The sequence below is a fragment of the Apteryx rowi genome, unplaced genomic scaffold (genome assembly GCF_003343035.1).
Source record: "Apteryx rowi isolate R43461 unplaced genomic scaffold, aptRow1 scaffold_6, whole genome shotgun sequence".
Taxonomy (NCBI): domain Eukaryota; kingdom Metazoa; phylum Chordata; class Aves; order Apterygiformes; family Apterygidae; genus Apteryx; species Apteryx rowi.
Genome location: NW_020450871.1, coordinates 561,733 through 578,275, shown reverse-complemented (window position 1 = coordinate 578,275; position 16,543 = coordinate 561,733). Strand labels below are relative to the sequence as shown.

The window sequence follows — 16,543 nt, the reverse complement described above, 5'->3', positions numbered from 1 at the left end:
AGGTATCAAAGCGCTACGGTCCAGTACAGGATGCGTGGCCGTGCGGGGGAACTAGCTGGCAGCTGTTTATTTAAAGCCCTGAGCGGTGGCCTTAAGTGGGGAAGTGCACCCACTTTTTCCTTCCTGGTGTTCCCAGGGCAATCAAAAGCATTGCTGTTCCTGAGGCTGAACGTAGGGACTATATGGGAGCTTGCACTAGGTAGGCTTTTGGGGTTTTATCTTATTCTTTAACAATTAATGGGAAGCAGTTAAAGAGACAAAGAAAGCTCACTTTAAACAAAAGCCACCAATGTGCTTTTTTTCCAAGGGTTGGAAATAACCAAGTTAGGAAACATCTGATAACGAAGCACAGGCACTGAAATCACACAGCAATGGTGCAGTGCTCTTTTGCCCACAGTTGGGGAGATGTGTGATTTTTAGCACGCTCTCCAACCCGGGTGCCTGTTCCTCGCTGTCCCAAGTGACTTTGCTTTTTTGCAAGGGGTTCCTGAGACAGCCGGGGCTATGAAGTACATTATTTCCCAACCAAAGGTCTGGGCCACGCCAGCACGCAGCAGCATGCCATGCTGCGTTTTGTTGTACATCTTCCACGCTGCCGCGAGCGGTGGGGAGGCAGCGCCTGCAGCCCCTGCCCTCCCCCAGCGGGATTCGCACGCTGTCCGGGCCGGCGCGTGCCGCACCAGCCAGCGAGGCTGGACGCTGCTCAGAAAATGCCCTCAGCTCTCCCCGCTCCGGAGACAGTCTCCACACCTCCCTTCCCGTGCACGCCCTTGGCACGCGCTGCCTTAATTAACTGCAGTTAATTAAAGTAGTCAGTGATTTTGTCATGGAGCTGTTTATGTGAAATAGTGGCAACTTGCTGCCTAGCCCTTTCTAGGCTGTCAATGGAAATTTTAGTGCGAAGCATAACATGAGGTTGGCCAGCAAATAGGTAGGGATGGGAGAGTGCTCTGGAAACGCCGCCTGAGAAAGGGGCACCTCTGTGCCCGTGCTGCGCTTGACCTTTGCATCCTTCCCCTTTTGTGGGATGCTAACAATTCTACATCCCAGCATGGATGATCTGGCATAATGTTTTATCCCCCCAACTTCTGAAGCAGGGAGAAGATTTACTGTAGGAAAATTAGGATACTTTTCCAATGGGAAGATACTGCAGCTGCACATCATCTTCCTGAGATTTGCTCCAGTTCTGCTTTTATAGGAGCAAAGTGATATCAGTTGTTTTTCGGTAGGGATCCTTTTCTAGCACTTGTCCTTTACCTGAAGCCAGTGCAGAAGCAGTTTCCATTGCTGTACCACATCAAGGGGCTTCGACCACTTTTGCAGCTAGTGCACAAAAGCCAGAGCTGCTCTTGTTCTGTTTTTTTGGGGGTTGTTTCCTTTCTCCTGCCTTAAAAGATGCTGAAATTGCCCAAAGAAAAAATATTTCCATCTGATCACAGCACTTTCTCCCTTGGCTGGAACACTGACTGTGGTTTCACGTCTGTGGTTTTTACTTTTTTTTATTTTTTTTAATTCACGAATTTTTTGGTCTTTGTTTCCATCATTGTGAGAGGCACTGTGCGACCCGACAGACTAGCTGCAAGTACTAAAGAAACTATAGCAGGACAAAAGATCAGGAACCCAGCGCAAGTTGATGCAAGTAAAGAAACAAGAAAAAAAACCCTGCTTTTGCGAACAACCTAGCTGCTGGGTTTCATAAGGAGTCGGGCTGACATTCAGTGTTTCATTTGGACTCCAGCTAGGAAGCTGCAGCAGCCACTGAAGACTAAAAAACCTGAATGAAAGCAGCTTTCATATTATGAATCTTTCTAAGCAGCAGTAAGGAAACTAAGAGACAGGGGATTCTGACTCACAAGGTAAGTTAAATGGATCTGATTAAGTTGGGGAAAAAAATGCCATTGATATAAGGAACAAAGTGTTCCCGCCCTGCAGAAGCAGGTTGCTTGGGTGAATCATAAAAAAGAGGTGGTCTCTGCCTGTGCTGCTGTGTCTCCCCTTTTCTGCTTCTGCAGCAGGCAAAATAAGTGCAAGGCCAGGTTATCGCTGACCTGGCTTTAATTTGTTCCTACTAACACTCCTCATTTCATTAATCACCCTTTGCACGGCAGAGCGAACGCTTCTTTATAATCTGATTTTGCTCTTTGCTGCAGCTGAGCGGTGGGACGGTCGCGGTGCCCCGTCCCGCAGGGTCAGGACGCGGCTCCTGTTTGTCTGCCGCTTTCCTCTGCTGCCGTGGCTTTCTCAGCCCGCGGAGAGCCCAGACGGAAAGGGACGAGCTGTTTCCTGGAGCCCTCTGCAGACGTGGGAACTTTCAAAGGACTGTGCTGCTCCCGCCTCGCCGGGAAGCTGCAGTTGTTTGAAACGCGCCGCTCTTTCCCGAGCGGCGAGCAGGAATGCGCCGCGGTGCCAGCAGAGCCTGCCGGAGCCATCGGCCAGCGCGGAGGAGCGCCGGGACGGCCCCGCGGCACCCAGCACCCCTGCAGGGCTGGGAACCAGGGTCCGGGGCAGCTGCCGTGCACCTGAGGCAGCAAAGTGTTTTCACTGCCGAGGGGAAACCTCTCCTCGTGTGCTGCTTAGGCACGTAGAAAGCAGAGTCCCCAGCGCGACTGAGTCGGTGATGGCAAGTCACGGAAAAATGACGTTTCCGCTGGAAAGAGCAAAGGAGCGTTGGGTCGAGGCCAGCTTACTTCATCTGAGAAGTTGTCCTGCAAATGACTTAACTGTAACGTGTCTTGTGGCTCCGCGAGGCAGGGCTGAATCACCGTCTGGGCTTGCTGTGAAAACGGGACCGCTTTCAAGGACCCACCTCGCCTAGAGCAGGGCCACTTCCAGGACGCTGCAGACACGCTCCTGGCGCGGGAGATGCAGGCGGGGAAAGGAGAATAAGAGCAAGAATTATTTGTTTAGGAACCAGCAAGCTTCCTTTTGCTCCATGTTTGTGCCGAGATAAGGGTGACAACGGCCCCTGTCACAGGCCAGGAAATGCAGCACCATAGGAGGATTTAGGTGCCTGCATGCACATAAGCACTTCCATGCCTACACGCCCTGGTTTTCCATATAGCACCTGTAGGTCCTACATGAAAGCCATACAATTCATGAGTTTTAGATATGTGCAGGTAATAGGAGGGGCAGTTTGCTCAGGAGCCTCATCGCTCCCAGTGGGCAGGATGTGCATGGGAAGACATGGTTGGTGGGACATGCAGTGACCATCAACTGCTGCTGCTCGAGGGCCACACGCTGGTGGAAGTGAAGGTATTTTCATAGGGATGTAAAAGCAAGTGCAGCTCCTCACTGGACACAGGGATTAAGGCAATTTACCCGCATTGGAAACAGGCTTCTGTTAAAACAGCACCAGAAAATAGAAAAAACTACCCAGGTAATTAGAAATGGAGCAATAAACTCACGGACCTGTGGCTGACTAAATGTTCACCTAGCCCCTTACAAACTGCGGCTGCAGATCAATATTCCTGCATCTCTCCGTGGCCAGATCCTAGCTTTGCCTCCGTGCCTGCCCAGGGCGCGTTTGCCGCATGAGCCGTGGCCTTGCACTGCCTCAGCTTTCCCAGCAGCGTTTCCAGCGCCTGTTCCGAAGAACTCTGGCATGTTGTATAAACACTGCGGTCAAGAGGGCGTTAACGGAGGTCATCTGCAAGTGACTGTGGACAGTGGAAATTTTTAGACTACATTGCTTTTGGGGATCCAAATACTCCTATCTGCAAGCTCTCATGGCTGCAGACGTGCTCCTTAAACTCCGTTTGCGCTGAGGATCTTGGCTGTGGCTCTGGCTGAGGCATCGCGTCAGAGAGGAGCTGCCCTGCGTTGCGCCGCGAGACGCTGCGGTCGGACGAAACTGCTGAGCTGCTCGGGCTCTGCCTTGGAAAAAAGTACAGGCTCTTTCAGTGTTTCGTGGCTTTTCTACAATGAATTGTTCATGAAGAAATTTTAGATTCTCCTGGGGGAAAAAAAATCCCATACAAACCGCCTCCAAGAGGAAGTCCAGCGTTCAGACACAACCAGCCCTACCGATCCTTCGTTTCCTGCCGCTGAAGATGCGAGGCAGTCTGGAGCACTGAGGAGGTTAGGACTTGCAAGAAGACAAAAGGTAAAAAAGCAGAATTGGAATATTTTCCGTCTTTGGAATGATGCCGAGGTTCGAGGCTGACACATCCATGTGTTTTCCATCTCCACTGTACAAGAAGGGTTTTAGTCTTAACTGCACTTTTGGGTTGCAAGTCAAGATTTATCACTAATTAAAATGGGCAGTGGCTGATGTTGTCCTGTGTGCAGTGAATTTAAAGCAAAGATAGTCATAGATTGCTTTACCGAGTCAAGTCCTAGGAATAACAGAAAGCAGAATGTTAGCAGAAAATTAAAGAGCCGTTCAGGGATCCAGAAATTCTTTCTGCCTCGTGAATCCTCAGTATTGCAGCGTGCGATCTCAGCACACTTATTAGTGGCATTTATTCTCAGGGCGTCCCTGCGAGGGAAGGCCACGCTTCCCCTGCACCCAGTGAAAACGCAGGCCTGGAGCAGGTTAGGGAAGAGCTGCGCCTTTAACGTGCGAGACGACAAGACCTCCGAACCCCATAGGGGCTCGGCTGCTTGCAGTGCTCAAGGTAACGTGTTATGTCTACAAGGCAACGCAGACATAACTGTCATGTTTTGGCCCAGGGTTAGGGTTAGAGTTGCCGACCCTACGTTGCTAACTGTGGGGAACATCTCTTGGTCAAGCCTCCAGGCTGACCTGCTTTGCACCCGATGGACACAGAGACGCAGGATCACAGGGAAGGAGCCCTGTTTCCTCTGTTTGCAGAGCAATTAAGCTACTCTTGCAGGTGTTCCTGGGGTCTCTTATTGTTTCTATTGCCCAGATTTGTTGTTTTATATGGAAGTGTTAAAATTCTTCAAGTGCAAGGGGTCTTTAAAAAGCTCTGCATGAGTAAATACATCTCATACATAAACTGCCTACTTTGAACTTTAAGATTAAACTTGATCATGAACTATCAAAAAAAAAATCAAGGTGCACTCTCTAGCTGTAATAGTGTCAAGAAAACATATTTGAATAAGAAGCTGCACACAGGAAGAAAGAATCACTTCATTTAACACGCTGAACTGGAACTAATGGTTTCTGCACTTCCCTAGCAGTGTTTTTGTGGCATCTCAAAAACCCTGCACGGAAAGAACTTAGCTTTTTTTGCTGGCATAGACACTGGGAATGCCAGGTGTTGCTGGAAAATCAGCACTTCAGATGCAGGTTGTTAATAGCAGGCAAAAAATGGGTAAATAAAAAGCTTGTTGGATTACGTTTAAGGCAGAGTACTTTCAAGGTCAATGTAGAGCAAAAATATACTATTCAGTCCTATGTTCTGGCTTGGATTGAACTTGATAGAAATGATACAGCAGTGTCCTTAGTGCAATAGGATCCTCACCAGTATTTATGCCTGGGCCCTGCCAGTGCAGGAGGCGTTAATGGGTTTGTATTGCTAGTTCTGTTTAGAAAGAAGGGCACGCGCGTACAAAAGGGTCTGAACAACAGGAATGCTTGAATTTAATGCAAGAAGACAGACATTTTCATTAGACTTCTTCCTCCAGCTTTGGGCCAGGCAGAAATACCTGAGCACATCCCTTTTGTTAATATTTTAACATTGTCTTTCTATTCAGAAATTCAGAGGAGAAGAAAAGGGACAGAAGAATCAAACAGTATTTTTAAACCTTAGCTAAAGGGAATTTGAATCAAAGGAACTTTTTATTGCATTTAAATAGTCCTCCTTCAGTAACATGTATTCTGATTTTATAATGAAGACAAACAACCACCAACCATCATCATTGTCATATACCCCCTGAGCCATAATCCATTGAAATTAATTGCCTTTTCATCAGGTTCAGATGTCTCATTTCATGGTTCATAACTTTTCATTTTGTTTGCCAAAATATTGTTAAAGGCAGATATGGCCATTTAGCACACACAGAATTTCTACTTCCTTGATATTAGATTAAATTTACATTTGGTTGTTGGTTTTTGTCCTGTTTCTGCTTCCAGAGGCTGTGGGCTGTGCTATGTTTCATGCTTTTGGAGTGAGGAGGCTTTAAAGTGTTACAGGAACAGCAAACTGTTCACCTTGGAATTGTCTATTGTAACCGAATTAACTGAGAAACAGCATCAAAAAGCTTTTTAGCGAAAATCTGATGCCCCACTTTTATGGTGAGGATGCATCAATGTCAGAGCCCACAAACAAGTCTGCTTTGCTCTCAGATAGCAAACATAAAGGAATTAGCAGCAAAATCTCCAGCTGACAAGAAGTTTTGGGGAAGTGGGAGCTCCTCAAAGCGCAGATAACAGCTCCATATGCCTTTCCATATATTATTTCTGAAAATCAGTGTTTGACATGAGAGCTGGGTCTAAAGGGCAGGACCTGAATGCCCAGCGCCTGGGAAAGTTCAGAGACATAGAGCTCTTGTCTGGATGTGCAGCGTTGCACATGGCCTTCTAGTGAACTTCCTGCGTCACAAACATTTTGCAAAAGTTTCAGAAACCTCAAAATAATCTCCTTTTTTCTACATATTGCAGCAAGCTTTTCAGCTGAGACATTTCAAACGGATCATTAATCAAGTATTTCAAAATGAACCCAAGCTAGAAAAGAGTCAAAGAAACTGAAATGGAGAGAAAAAAACAAACAAACAAAAAAAAACAGTTTTGAGAGAGAGAGAGGGCTAAGATTATCTTCTGGTCCTCAGGTGAAACATTTACAGACTCCAAAGTTTCTGAAGACAGGAGACCAGTTTTCCTCCCAGCCATTGCATTAAGATGTCTGTGCTTGTTGTCATCTCTGGGTTTTTCCTCCTGACAGGAAAAACAAGTTCTGAGACAAACCAGGTTGCAATTTGCAGGTTCCTGGTAGGGAAAGCAAAGACAATAATTTATACTTCCAGTTTTGATCAGTTGCTTTCAGGATGTTCCTGTCTGTCTCTTGCGAGGTATCGTGAAGGATGACCGAGCAGGAACGTACTCAGCTCTGCAGTCTCAGGGCATTCAGTGCGGTACTAATGCATCATTTTCGGCACTAACGAGCATGTCACATTGGTGTGTGAAGGAAGATAGATGTCCCTCCGGTGCAGGAATCTGAGTGATGTTCAGAAGAGACAGCCTCCCAGATCTGTACTCTCTGGTGAGGCATGCCCGTATTAGACCGAATCAAAGTCTGTCGTTTGCAGTCTTCTGGAGAAGATAAACCTGCTCAGCTGAAGTCAAATCCATCACTGCCACACATGACAAAATAAGGTCACAATAATTATCTCTAAGGAAAAAACCCAAATGGCTGAAAATGATCCCTAGCTTTATCTCACAGATCTTATATTTTTAATTCCATCTTCCTATCTTTTACCTCTTTTTTTGAGGTGTCACATTTGACTTCCCTACCACCATGAGGGTTATTCTTGCTTCTCCTCTGAAATTCAGCTCAAATCATTTTTCTCCGGACTGATATGAATCCCTTACAAACCCAGGTTTGTTCCCTTTGCTTTTGCACATTTTGATCCCTCTGTTCTGAGGTTTTTCCTTCATCTGATCTCTGGTTTTATGCTAGATGTCTTTCAAATCTAATCCTGTATTGTTGAATTCATTTTATTTTCCTATAGCCATGACTCCTTTCTCTCTCCACTTCTTTTTTCTTTTTATTTTACATCTTCTCCTGTCCTCTTCTAACTCTTATGAGTAAAATTCTGTTTATTGGCATCTATCATTAGGGTTTCACCTAACCACAGATGTTGCAACTAAATACATGCTTCTGCTACTTCATTAGACTACTCAACCACCTTCAATATGCAGGATAATGGTTGATATATGCACAGAAACAAGGCTTAGGTTGGCCCTACATTCACAGATCTGACTATTTCTGAAAGATTACACCATTTTGGAATGTAAAAGCATGAAGGAAAATGGGGAGGGGGGAAGGAGAATCAGCTCTAGGATGTTCGGAACTGATTGAGGTTTTTGTCTGGTTGGCCTCATTTTTCCAAAAGTAATTTCTAGCCAATAACTTGAGTTATTATTCTTCATGAATCATGCAAGTAACCACGATTTCTTCAATGGGTGCTCAGATTATAGTAATATAAAATGTGCACAAACTGAACAGTGATTTTTTTACCTAGACTTTTTTTCTTTAAGTCACTTGGTGTATGACTTCTAAAAATAGGAAAGTCATTCATCTTAAGGAGAATAATGGCCTATAAAACATGGAGGTAATTTCTTCATATTTATGAATTCTTTCCCTTCCACCCATTATGAATACCCTTCTTAATGAATACTCTTTCTCCTTCATGAAGGTATTATGAGCAAGTATGTCCTCATATTTTAATGTTCTGATAATGTAATCAAATGCCCTATACTTCATTCCCCAGTTTTTGACTACCCACACTCCTGAGAAGGACTACATACTTTCTAATCCCATGGACAATGTTGGTCCCAATTGCCTGGAACTCCTAGTGCACATGGGATCTTCCTTAGACATAATGCAAATGCAGAAACTCCAGTCTGCTTCAAAATAAACCTTTAAAAGAGTTTGTGGAACCCAAATGCTCTCTGCATTTCAAGCTTTCTGTTTTGGTCCCATATGGGTTGCTTAGTTAGGGCCTTCGAGCCATTTAGACTTACATAACACCTCTGTTCCTATTTGGCAGCACAAAGATGGCTTAAAAAAATGGAATGAAAATTAAAAAGGACTTAATGAAAATAAGAATTCAGGCCCTGAACACTGATATAAAAGGAATATTAATCCCTTCTCAGACTTGTACCTAGAATGAGGTGCAATTATGAATAGAAAGATCATTTCAAGTTATGACAGATTTGATGAAAGAACATTCAACTGCTGTCAAAAGGAAAGTTATTATATTGCTGCTAATAAGTATTCATCAGGTTTCCGGGGAGTTAAATTACACCAAGTAATAAAAGGTGTGAATGACAGTTCTTTTGGGGCAGGTAAGAACTAGAAGAAAACATCTCCCAGGAATGCCGGTATAATCCAAACACCTTGCCCCTATTGACACTTTTTTCCGTATTCTCTTGACTAGTCCATTTTCTGCCCAGTGAAGCTTTTGTAAAGCTCCAGCCTAGGAAACCCTCCATCCTCTGCCTCCTTCACAATGGTCCAAAACCCAGAAGAGTCCTTTTGTGTGCACTGTGTTCCTTCTGACACCTAGGACATCTAGCCACTAACTTCTCCACCTATCCCAGGAATTAAAGTTAGTATGAGAGGAGCTATAAAAGCCTGTTCCCAGCCTGAAGTCAACAAGAGCCCATCTGACTAATTGGACTTCGGATAAGGTCCAAAAAGGCATAATTCCAAAATCTGTCTTGTGTGAAACACCACTGCAATCACTAGAACGACACTAATTATGCATGGTATGAAGATGCCTTCTCCTATCTCCGTCTCTGTTCCCGTTTCAGGAAGGAGGCTGATGAGGAGCTGGTGGAAAACTCTCCTCCTGTTCTCCACCTGAAATATGTTCTGTCTGTTCATTTCATCCACTCTTCAGGGTCTTTGGAGCTTGCCAGTAACAGCTGAAAATATAATAGCAGAACTCGAGAACTGGTGTTTGTGCAGAGCAAATCCCAGTTTGGTCTGTGTTTGTTGTAGCTGTTTGGCTTTCCACTCTGCACACTGGAAAATACAAATAGAAAGTTTACACAGAAATTCTCCTAGAAACAGCAAATGGATATGGCCAAAACCACAAACTACTTGGCTAGGTCACCTTGGAAAGCAGTTACCAGCAAAAGATAGAGAAACTATTCAAAGAGATAAATTCTTTTCTTTTCTTTTAGTTTAGTTTAGTTTCTCTTCAGGTTTGTCCTCCGAAAAATCAGAGGGTTTGGTGGGTTTGGTTTGATCCTTATTTAAATCAAGTTTCATTTCCTCCATCTGATTTTGCATTTTTCAGGATGGTGATACAAGAAATGGTAACTAACAGTAACGCTTTGTGTATTTTACCCAGTGCCTTTTGCAACAGCAAGGCAGCATGCGTGCTTTGACCAGAGCTTGCTACCAATTTCTTCAAGCATCTCAGCCTTAGCTTCTTATCTCAACAGTCTTTCCTTTTGTGTACCTGCACCTGTGTGTGTACCTTTTGTGTGTCTTTCAACAGATACTTCAGTTGCAAGTAATGCAAGATGGGGATCGTCTTTTCTGTTGCTTGTAAACAGCACACAGTGGGGCACCACTGCTGCCCGGGGTCTCTTGGTGCCACTACAAGATAAGCTAATAATTAATCAGAAGTGCACCTTGCAGTAACATTAACAGATGGCCCATCAGTTGCTCTGATTTGAATCACCACATTAATCATTTTATTCCTTTGCCCGGTCCAGCTGGCTTAGCTGAAGGAAGATGAGTGCTGTGTTTCTCGTGCTCTTGGTGTCCACTGCAAATGTCGGTGCCTTGCTGGAAGAGGGCCAGTTGAGACGGGAGCCTCGGCGCCTGTCGTGCGTGCGGTGCTGCCGGCCTTCAGAACAGCCCGTCCCCATTGCCTCCTCGCGGTACACGAGGATGAGCAATGACCCTGCCTATTCGCTTCCCAAAGTCCAGCCCACAATAGATATCACCATCCTCAAAGGTGGGTAAAGCTGACTACCGTGGTGACGTCCTTTTTTCTGTCTTACATGTTCACACTTGTTTTCCAAGATGTGCTCCTCCCCCATGCTGAGAAACCTGTTTTATATTATTTACTGAAAAAAAGGTCAAGGGGTGACATGACAGAGGCTGTAAGTGTGTGCAAGCGAGAAGAGATGGCAAAAAGCTCTAATGCATCAGGAAAAGGCAATGTGAAACTGCATCATTGGAAGCTTAGGTTAGACCACACTAGAAACCAGCTGCAAATGTTATCTCAGAATTACTGAACAGTAGAATAAGGTGTAAAGAACGAACGCAGACTCTCACTCATTTTTTCCATGTCACTTTTTTGTCTCATTAAGGCAGAGCTCAGAGAAAGTTAAGCACGTCAGAGACATCACAGGGAGTTCTGCAAGCAGGGATGTGCAGATAGGACAAACCCAACAGCCCCCAGGCCTAAACCAGACCTCAGTCAAATCTGTAAATTTTTCTTGCCCTTCCCTCTGCACAAAGGGGCTGTTGATCTAACGGGATGCCTGTAAACAGTCCAGCCAGGCAGTGGAGTTTCACTATTGGAATTATTTTGAACATTGACCTGACCTCAGTGGAACCAAGATTTCACCTGGCATTTTTTTCCTTTTTGTTCCATTCTGCTGTTATTCATCTTTGCATTGGCATTTTTTTCCTGTCCCCAGAGAAATGGACCTAAACTTTGTAGATTAATGCCAGAATGGAGGCACTGTTAAAAACCTCACTAATTAGGAGCTTGTCAGTATACTTAGAATTGCCCACGCCTGGAAACTACAGTCAGAAGCAGCTTGTTCATATAATGAGTGGCCAGTCAGTGAGAGAGCATCATCTCACGGTGATGCAAAACTGAAATTTAGAAGGGGGCCAAGTCTGACAGATGTGTCTAGATACCTGTTTTTGTCAAAATGGTATTTTAGCAGGTACTTTGATAGTTGTCTCCAGCTGGATGTGTCTGCAGCTAGGGCTTCCCTTGCTTGTGTTTGACAAGGTTTCCCTTTATGCTCACAGGTGAGAAGGGTGAAATGGGAGAAAAAGGGTACCCTGGAGCAGTGGGAAAGGAAGGAGAAAGAGGGCTACGTGGCTTTAATGGACGAAAGGGCCAGAAAGGCCAGCCTGGCCCGCAAGGCCATTCCTGCAAGCAGCTCTATGCTGCTTTTTCAGTGGGTCGGAGAAAACCCCTTCATAGCTCAGACTATTTCCAGCACGTCACTTTTGACACAGAGTTCGTGAACCTCTACAAGCACTTCAACATGTTCTCGGGGAAGTTCTTCTGCTATGTGCCAGGAGTCTACTACTTCAGCCTCAACGTCCACACGTGGAACTTCAAGGAGACCTATCTGCACTTGATGAAGAATGAGAAAGAGGTGGCCATCCTCTATGCCCAGCCCAGTGATCGGAGCATCATGCAGAGCCAGAGCCTGATGCTGGACCTGCAGGAAGGAGAGGAGGTCTGGGTGCGGATGTTCAAACGAGAGCGAGAAAATGCCATCTATAGCGAGGAGTCCGATGTTTACATCATCTTCAATGGCCATCTAATCAAGCCCGCTGTAGAGTAGCCGTTCTTCAGCTTTAGGCTCCAAGCTTTGGTAGGGTTTTGTCAGATGCATTACTGTTTTCCCTCTTAGAAGTGCACATGTCTAGCTCCACTTGGAAAGATTGTGGCTGGCAGCGTCTTGGCCTGCAGATGGGGGTGTCTGTACAGGCCGAGAAGAAGGTGCCTGTGTGGATGGAGGGGGTGGTGTTTCGAGGCGATGCAAATTGTGTCAGTACGGAGAAGGCTTTGGCCCTTACGTGCCCCTGGAGATGAAGCACACAGAAGGCCCCAGTCTGCAGCCCTGTAGAGATTCCCAGTAACATCTCTGGCTGAATAGTCTGCCAGGTCAGCAGCAAAAAATTAACCTCTTTGCTCTGCTTTAAAGAAGACATTTTAATTAGATCTAAGGACCATTTTCAGATACCAGTTATCTGGGTGCTAGTTAAGGAATGCAATTACTCCTACAACCTTACTAAGATATCTTTGCAACGTGCAGTAACTGCTAATAAAATGAAGTGTCCACCCACTGCCATTACTTACACCAGCTCTGCTCCACTCAGGGGGGCAAGAATGCAGCACCGTTAAGAAGAATATTTTGCACAATACATTCACCCTAAATTATGTTCTGTTCCATTTCATGTAATATTACATTGAGAACATAATACGAGAATTACATAAATAAGAGCATACTTATCTGGAAAATCTTTTTCAGAGGCACACAGTTTCAAGCACAGGTGTTGCCGCACGCAATAACTTTGCTAGACCACTGTATTCTTAACAACACTTCTCTCACAAGAACATCCAGCACTGGTGGAAACCTGTATTTTCCATTTCAATGAAAACTGTGCACCCTACCTTAGGATCTGATTTATGAGTGCTCATTGCCGAGTGGGAATTTAAGGACTTCAGCACGTCTGAACACTACTGTCTTATAGCACCCTCATTTCTAGAAATTGGAGAAGAAAATCAGGAAGAAAAAATACTTCATTGCACAAAGTGATTTTTGGTTTTTGTAAAATTTACTGACATAACAGTGGAAAGGTACATGCAGCAGCAAGAAGCCTTGTTTTCAGCAGTTCCTCTCCCCAGTCCCCCAGTCTCTTGTTTGCATTGTGAAACATTTGTATGAAAGACAGAGCAAAAGGTCTTGCTATGCAAACTGCTTCACTGCTGTACCTCCTATCCATGGCTGTATAGAAAAGTAGCTAAAATAAAGATACTGCTTTGAGTACACTGCCTTTGTTTATCTTATTTCCACATGCTTTTCACAGTACAGGACTAAAAGCAGTAAACTGAACATCCAGTCCCACATAATCATCTAGGGTGGCAATTTTATTTACTTTAATGCCAAAGGACTCCAGAAGCTAGAGTGACACCTTCAGTTCCTTTCCTTGCAGGGCAGTAAACAGCCATCATCTGGTATCAAGATGGGGAGCCAGAGAAGTTGATGACCTCTTGCTGAAAAAACAGATACCAAACCTTTTAAAGGTCTCACAACCTTAGTGAAGATAGGAACTTTTAACTAGCCTATCTGCAAAGTAAATGCGTGGTGAAAATGGGTCCGTGGGCCTTGAAACATCGTGTCAACCACTGCTTCCATCACAGCCCGCAGCACCCCTGTGAAGGGAAAGTGGGAAACTCACAGCTTTAAAAATGCCCCCAAGGGGCAGCAAAGATGTTTTATGCAGATCTTCTCCTGACCTGCTGTCAGATACCCCAGCAGCTTAGGCCAGGCCACTGCACAGCATTTCTTTTTTCTTTTCTTTTTTTTCCCCCTCCCTCCTTAAAAAAAGCTTCCTAATCGGCAGTTTCCATTAGGGTGATGGTAAAAGCCCTAAGGGCTGCATTGCTTAGTTGCAGCATGCCACTTAGCACTGAAAGCACTAACAGGGAGATGCCAGCCCCGAGCAAACACGCACAAGCAGAAACGCTCCCACCGCATCGGACTCAGCGATGGCATTTGCAGATTGTTTTTCCCTGGCCCTTCACCACACCGGAGAGAGCTTAAAAGCTTTTTTTTTTTTTTTTTTGCTTTGTTTCTACTTCTGACTCTGTCCCCAGCCAGGCCTAGATTTTGCAGCTGCGGAAAGTCCTACCTTTCTGCAGGGCTGGGTTTAGGGCACCGCTGGTGGAGGGACACGTGGGCCGCGTTGAGATGCCTGTGGCAGAGCGGGGATTATTCAGCGAGGCCGAAACCGCCGTGGGGCTGTCTGACATTCTTCACATATTGAGTGGTTTCACCGCAGCTTCGTCTCGCCCTCTCTGTAACTTGCCGCATTGACTATGATTAAAAAGAAAAAAAATGATCTAGACCTCTTAAAATGTCATACCCAGCTGGAGTTATTGACAGTGCTTAATCCAACGCTGGAAAAAAAAACACAGAGTGTGTTTATGCTCAACCTGCACTGATTCTGGACAAGTTACTTGCTACCAGGAAGCAAGGAAAAATCCATATATACATATCTATATATACATATGTATATCTTCCTAACACCTCCGTAACACACAATTAGAGAGAATCTGATTATCTAAGTGACAGCACACATTCAAAATGATCTTGACTGATATGTCAGTGTTACAAGCAGGTAAATCACTAAAGCCACATTAGTTTCAGGTGCAGAATAACCTTTGGAACAAATAAAAGTGGTTGCTGCTGTATGCACATTAATACTGTTAGCTGTTTATATTAAAGAACTGGAATTCTCACTTCACAACATCAGAAACCAAAAGAAAAAACACAACATGGAACTAAGGGTTGCACTGCTGGTGCTAAGCAGCCTGTGCTGCAAACAAAGCCCCTGTTCAGCTTGGCATTCAAATGCACAGTTTCTAATATAGATATTTAGAGGATACAGATGCACTACTCATATTATAGAAATACACACATCAGGACAAAGTTTCTGTGAGGGCTTTATTGGCTCTGTTTACACATGCTTAAAAAAAAAGCTTTCCTCATTTTTGAAAAAAAAAAAGAAATATCTAAAAAGCATCATGTACAAAGAAATTCCTGCAGCCACCTTTTGAATACATCTATCATTTTTTTCCAACTTCAAGGGCTGGAATAAGCATCCCTATTTGGAGAAGTTTAATGAGCCAAACCCAGAGTACAAATATTTGAGATCTGCTCATCAACATACAGGCAGGTTGCCAGGGCCTCTCATATAGTAGAATTGAAATTCCTTCTTTCCAGCAATACGTGGCATGGACAACTAGCCAAAAAAAAAAAAGCTCCAAGTTTTCTCTTTTGAGGAGAAAAAAATAGGGGAGGTTAGTGCTGAAATCTAAATGAAAAGAAAATAAAAAAATACTTAATTTATATTTCTTTTCCAATTATTTTCCTTAAATTGGCACTTTTCATTTCACCCTTTGGAAAAATCACCAGGGATCTGTCAGAATTTTCCAAGTCCTGCAGAGAACAGTATTACACACAGAAATGATGAAACTACCTCAATCACTGTAAATCCCAGATACATTTTATCAATAAATTTTAGCTCTCTTACAGGTCCCTTTCACCTAAGAATTCTTGCAGAAGATAAAGTCCCCATGATATGAGGCACTAGTAAACCAAATTGCCAAAATAATCTTTTTCCCCTCGAGCACAGCCAGAAAGGGCACAGGCAGTGAAGGTCAGAGGAACAGGGGAAGCAGGTGGACCGGTTTGAGCAAATGCGAAGAGCTGGGCAGAAGCAGCTGCAGAAGCAGGACCAGACCTTCAGAAACCAAAGTCACAGGTTAAGGAGAGCATCAGGTTAGAAGCAGCAACCTTCAGAAATCTCACCTGGTTGGCATGGGAAGATGAAAACAGACTTGGAGACACCACACCACTTGTTTTCCAACCACGTATCTGCACATTTGCACTTATTGGCCCAAATGCTGACTATGGGGAGGAGAGAAACTCTTCTAGCATCCTCCTCTGTTTCTTCAGTGCCAGAGCCCTCGGAGCAGCACATCCCAAGGAGAGAGTGTGTGCATTATCTGTCCTTGCTTGCAGTATGATGACAGATCGGGCTGAGTTTGATCTGCAAGATCATAGACCTAAAAAGTAATGAATGGGAGAGAGCAAGCAAATGACCTGCTCTGTATCCACCCGGGAGAGGGTGAGATTTATGTTCAATATTAGGGAAAACCATTTTGACTAAAAGGAGAGTCAAAGTCTGCAAGTGGCTGCAGCAAGAAAGATAAGCTTTCTATCCCTGGAAGCCTTTGAAGGCACCCTAGATCCTGCTAGAAATGATAAAGGTAGTACTAGGTTAGGACAAACGAATGAACTACGTAGCTGCACAATATCCCTTTAACCTTCTTTTTCTGCAGGTTTAAGTTTCAGCCTTTTATTCTAGAGGAAAGTCTGAAAAAGCCACAAGAAATAATATCCCCTAAAATT

The 16,543-nt window shown here is 44.5% G+C and overlaps 1 protein-coding gene across 1 annotated transcript; it reads left to right on the top strand.

The window, feature by feature from the left end:
* Positions 1 to 1,597: 1,597 nt before the first annotated feature.
* C1QTNF8 (C1q and TNF related 8) lies at positions 1,598 to 12,184 on the top strand. The gene is made up of 3 exons (XM_026083235.1): positions 1,598 to 1,856; positions 10,358 to 10,602; positions 11,637 to 12,184. Exons 2-3 carry the CDS (start codon positions 10,377 to 10,379, stop codon positions 12,182 to 12,184), a joined length of 774 nt encoding a protein of 257 aa, XP_025939020.1. The 5' UTR covers positions 1,598 to 1,856; positions 10,358 to 10,376.
* Positions 12,185 to 16,543: the final 4,359 nt, after the last annotated feature.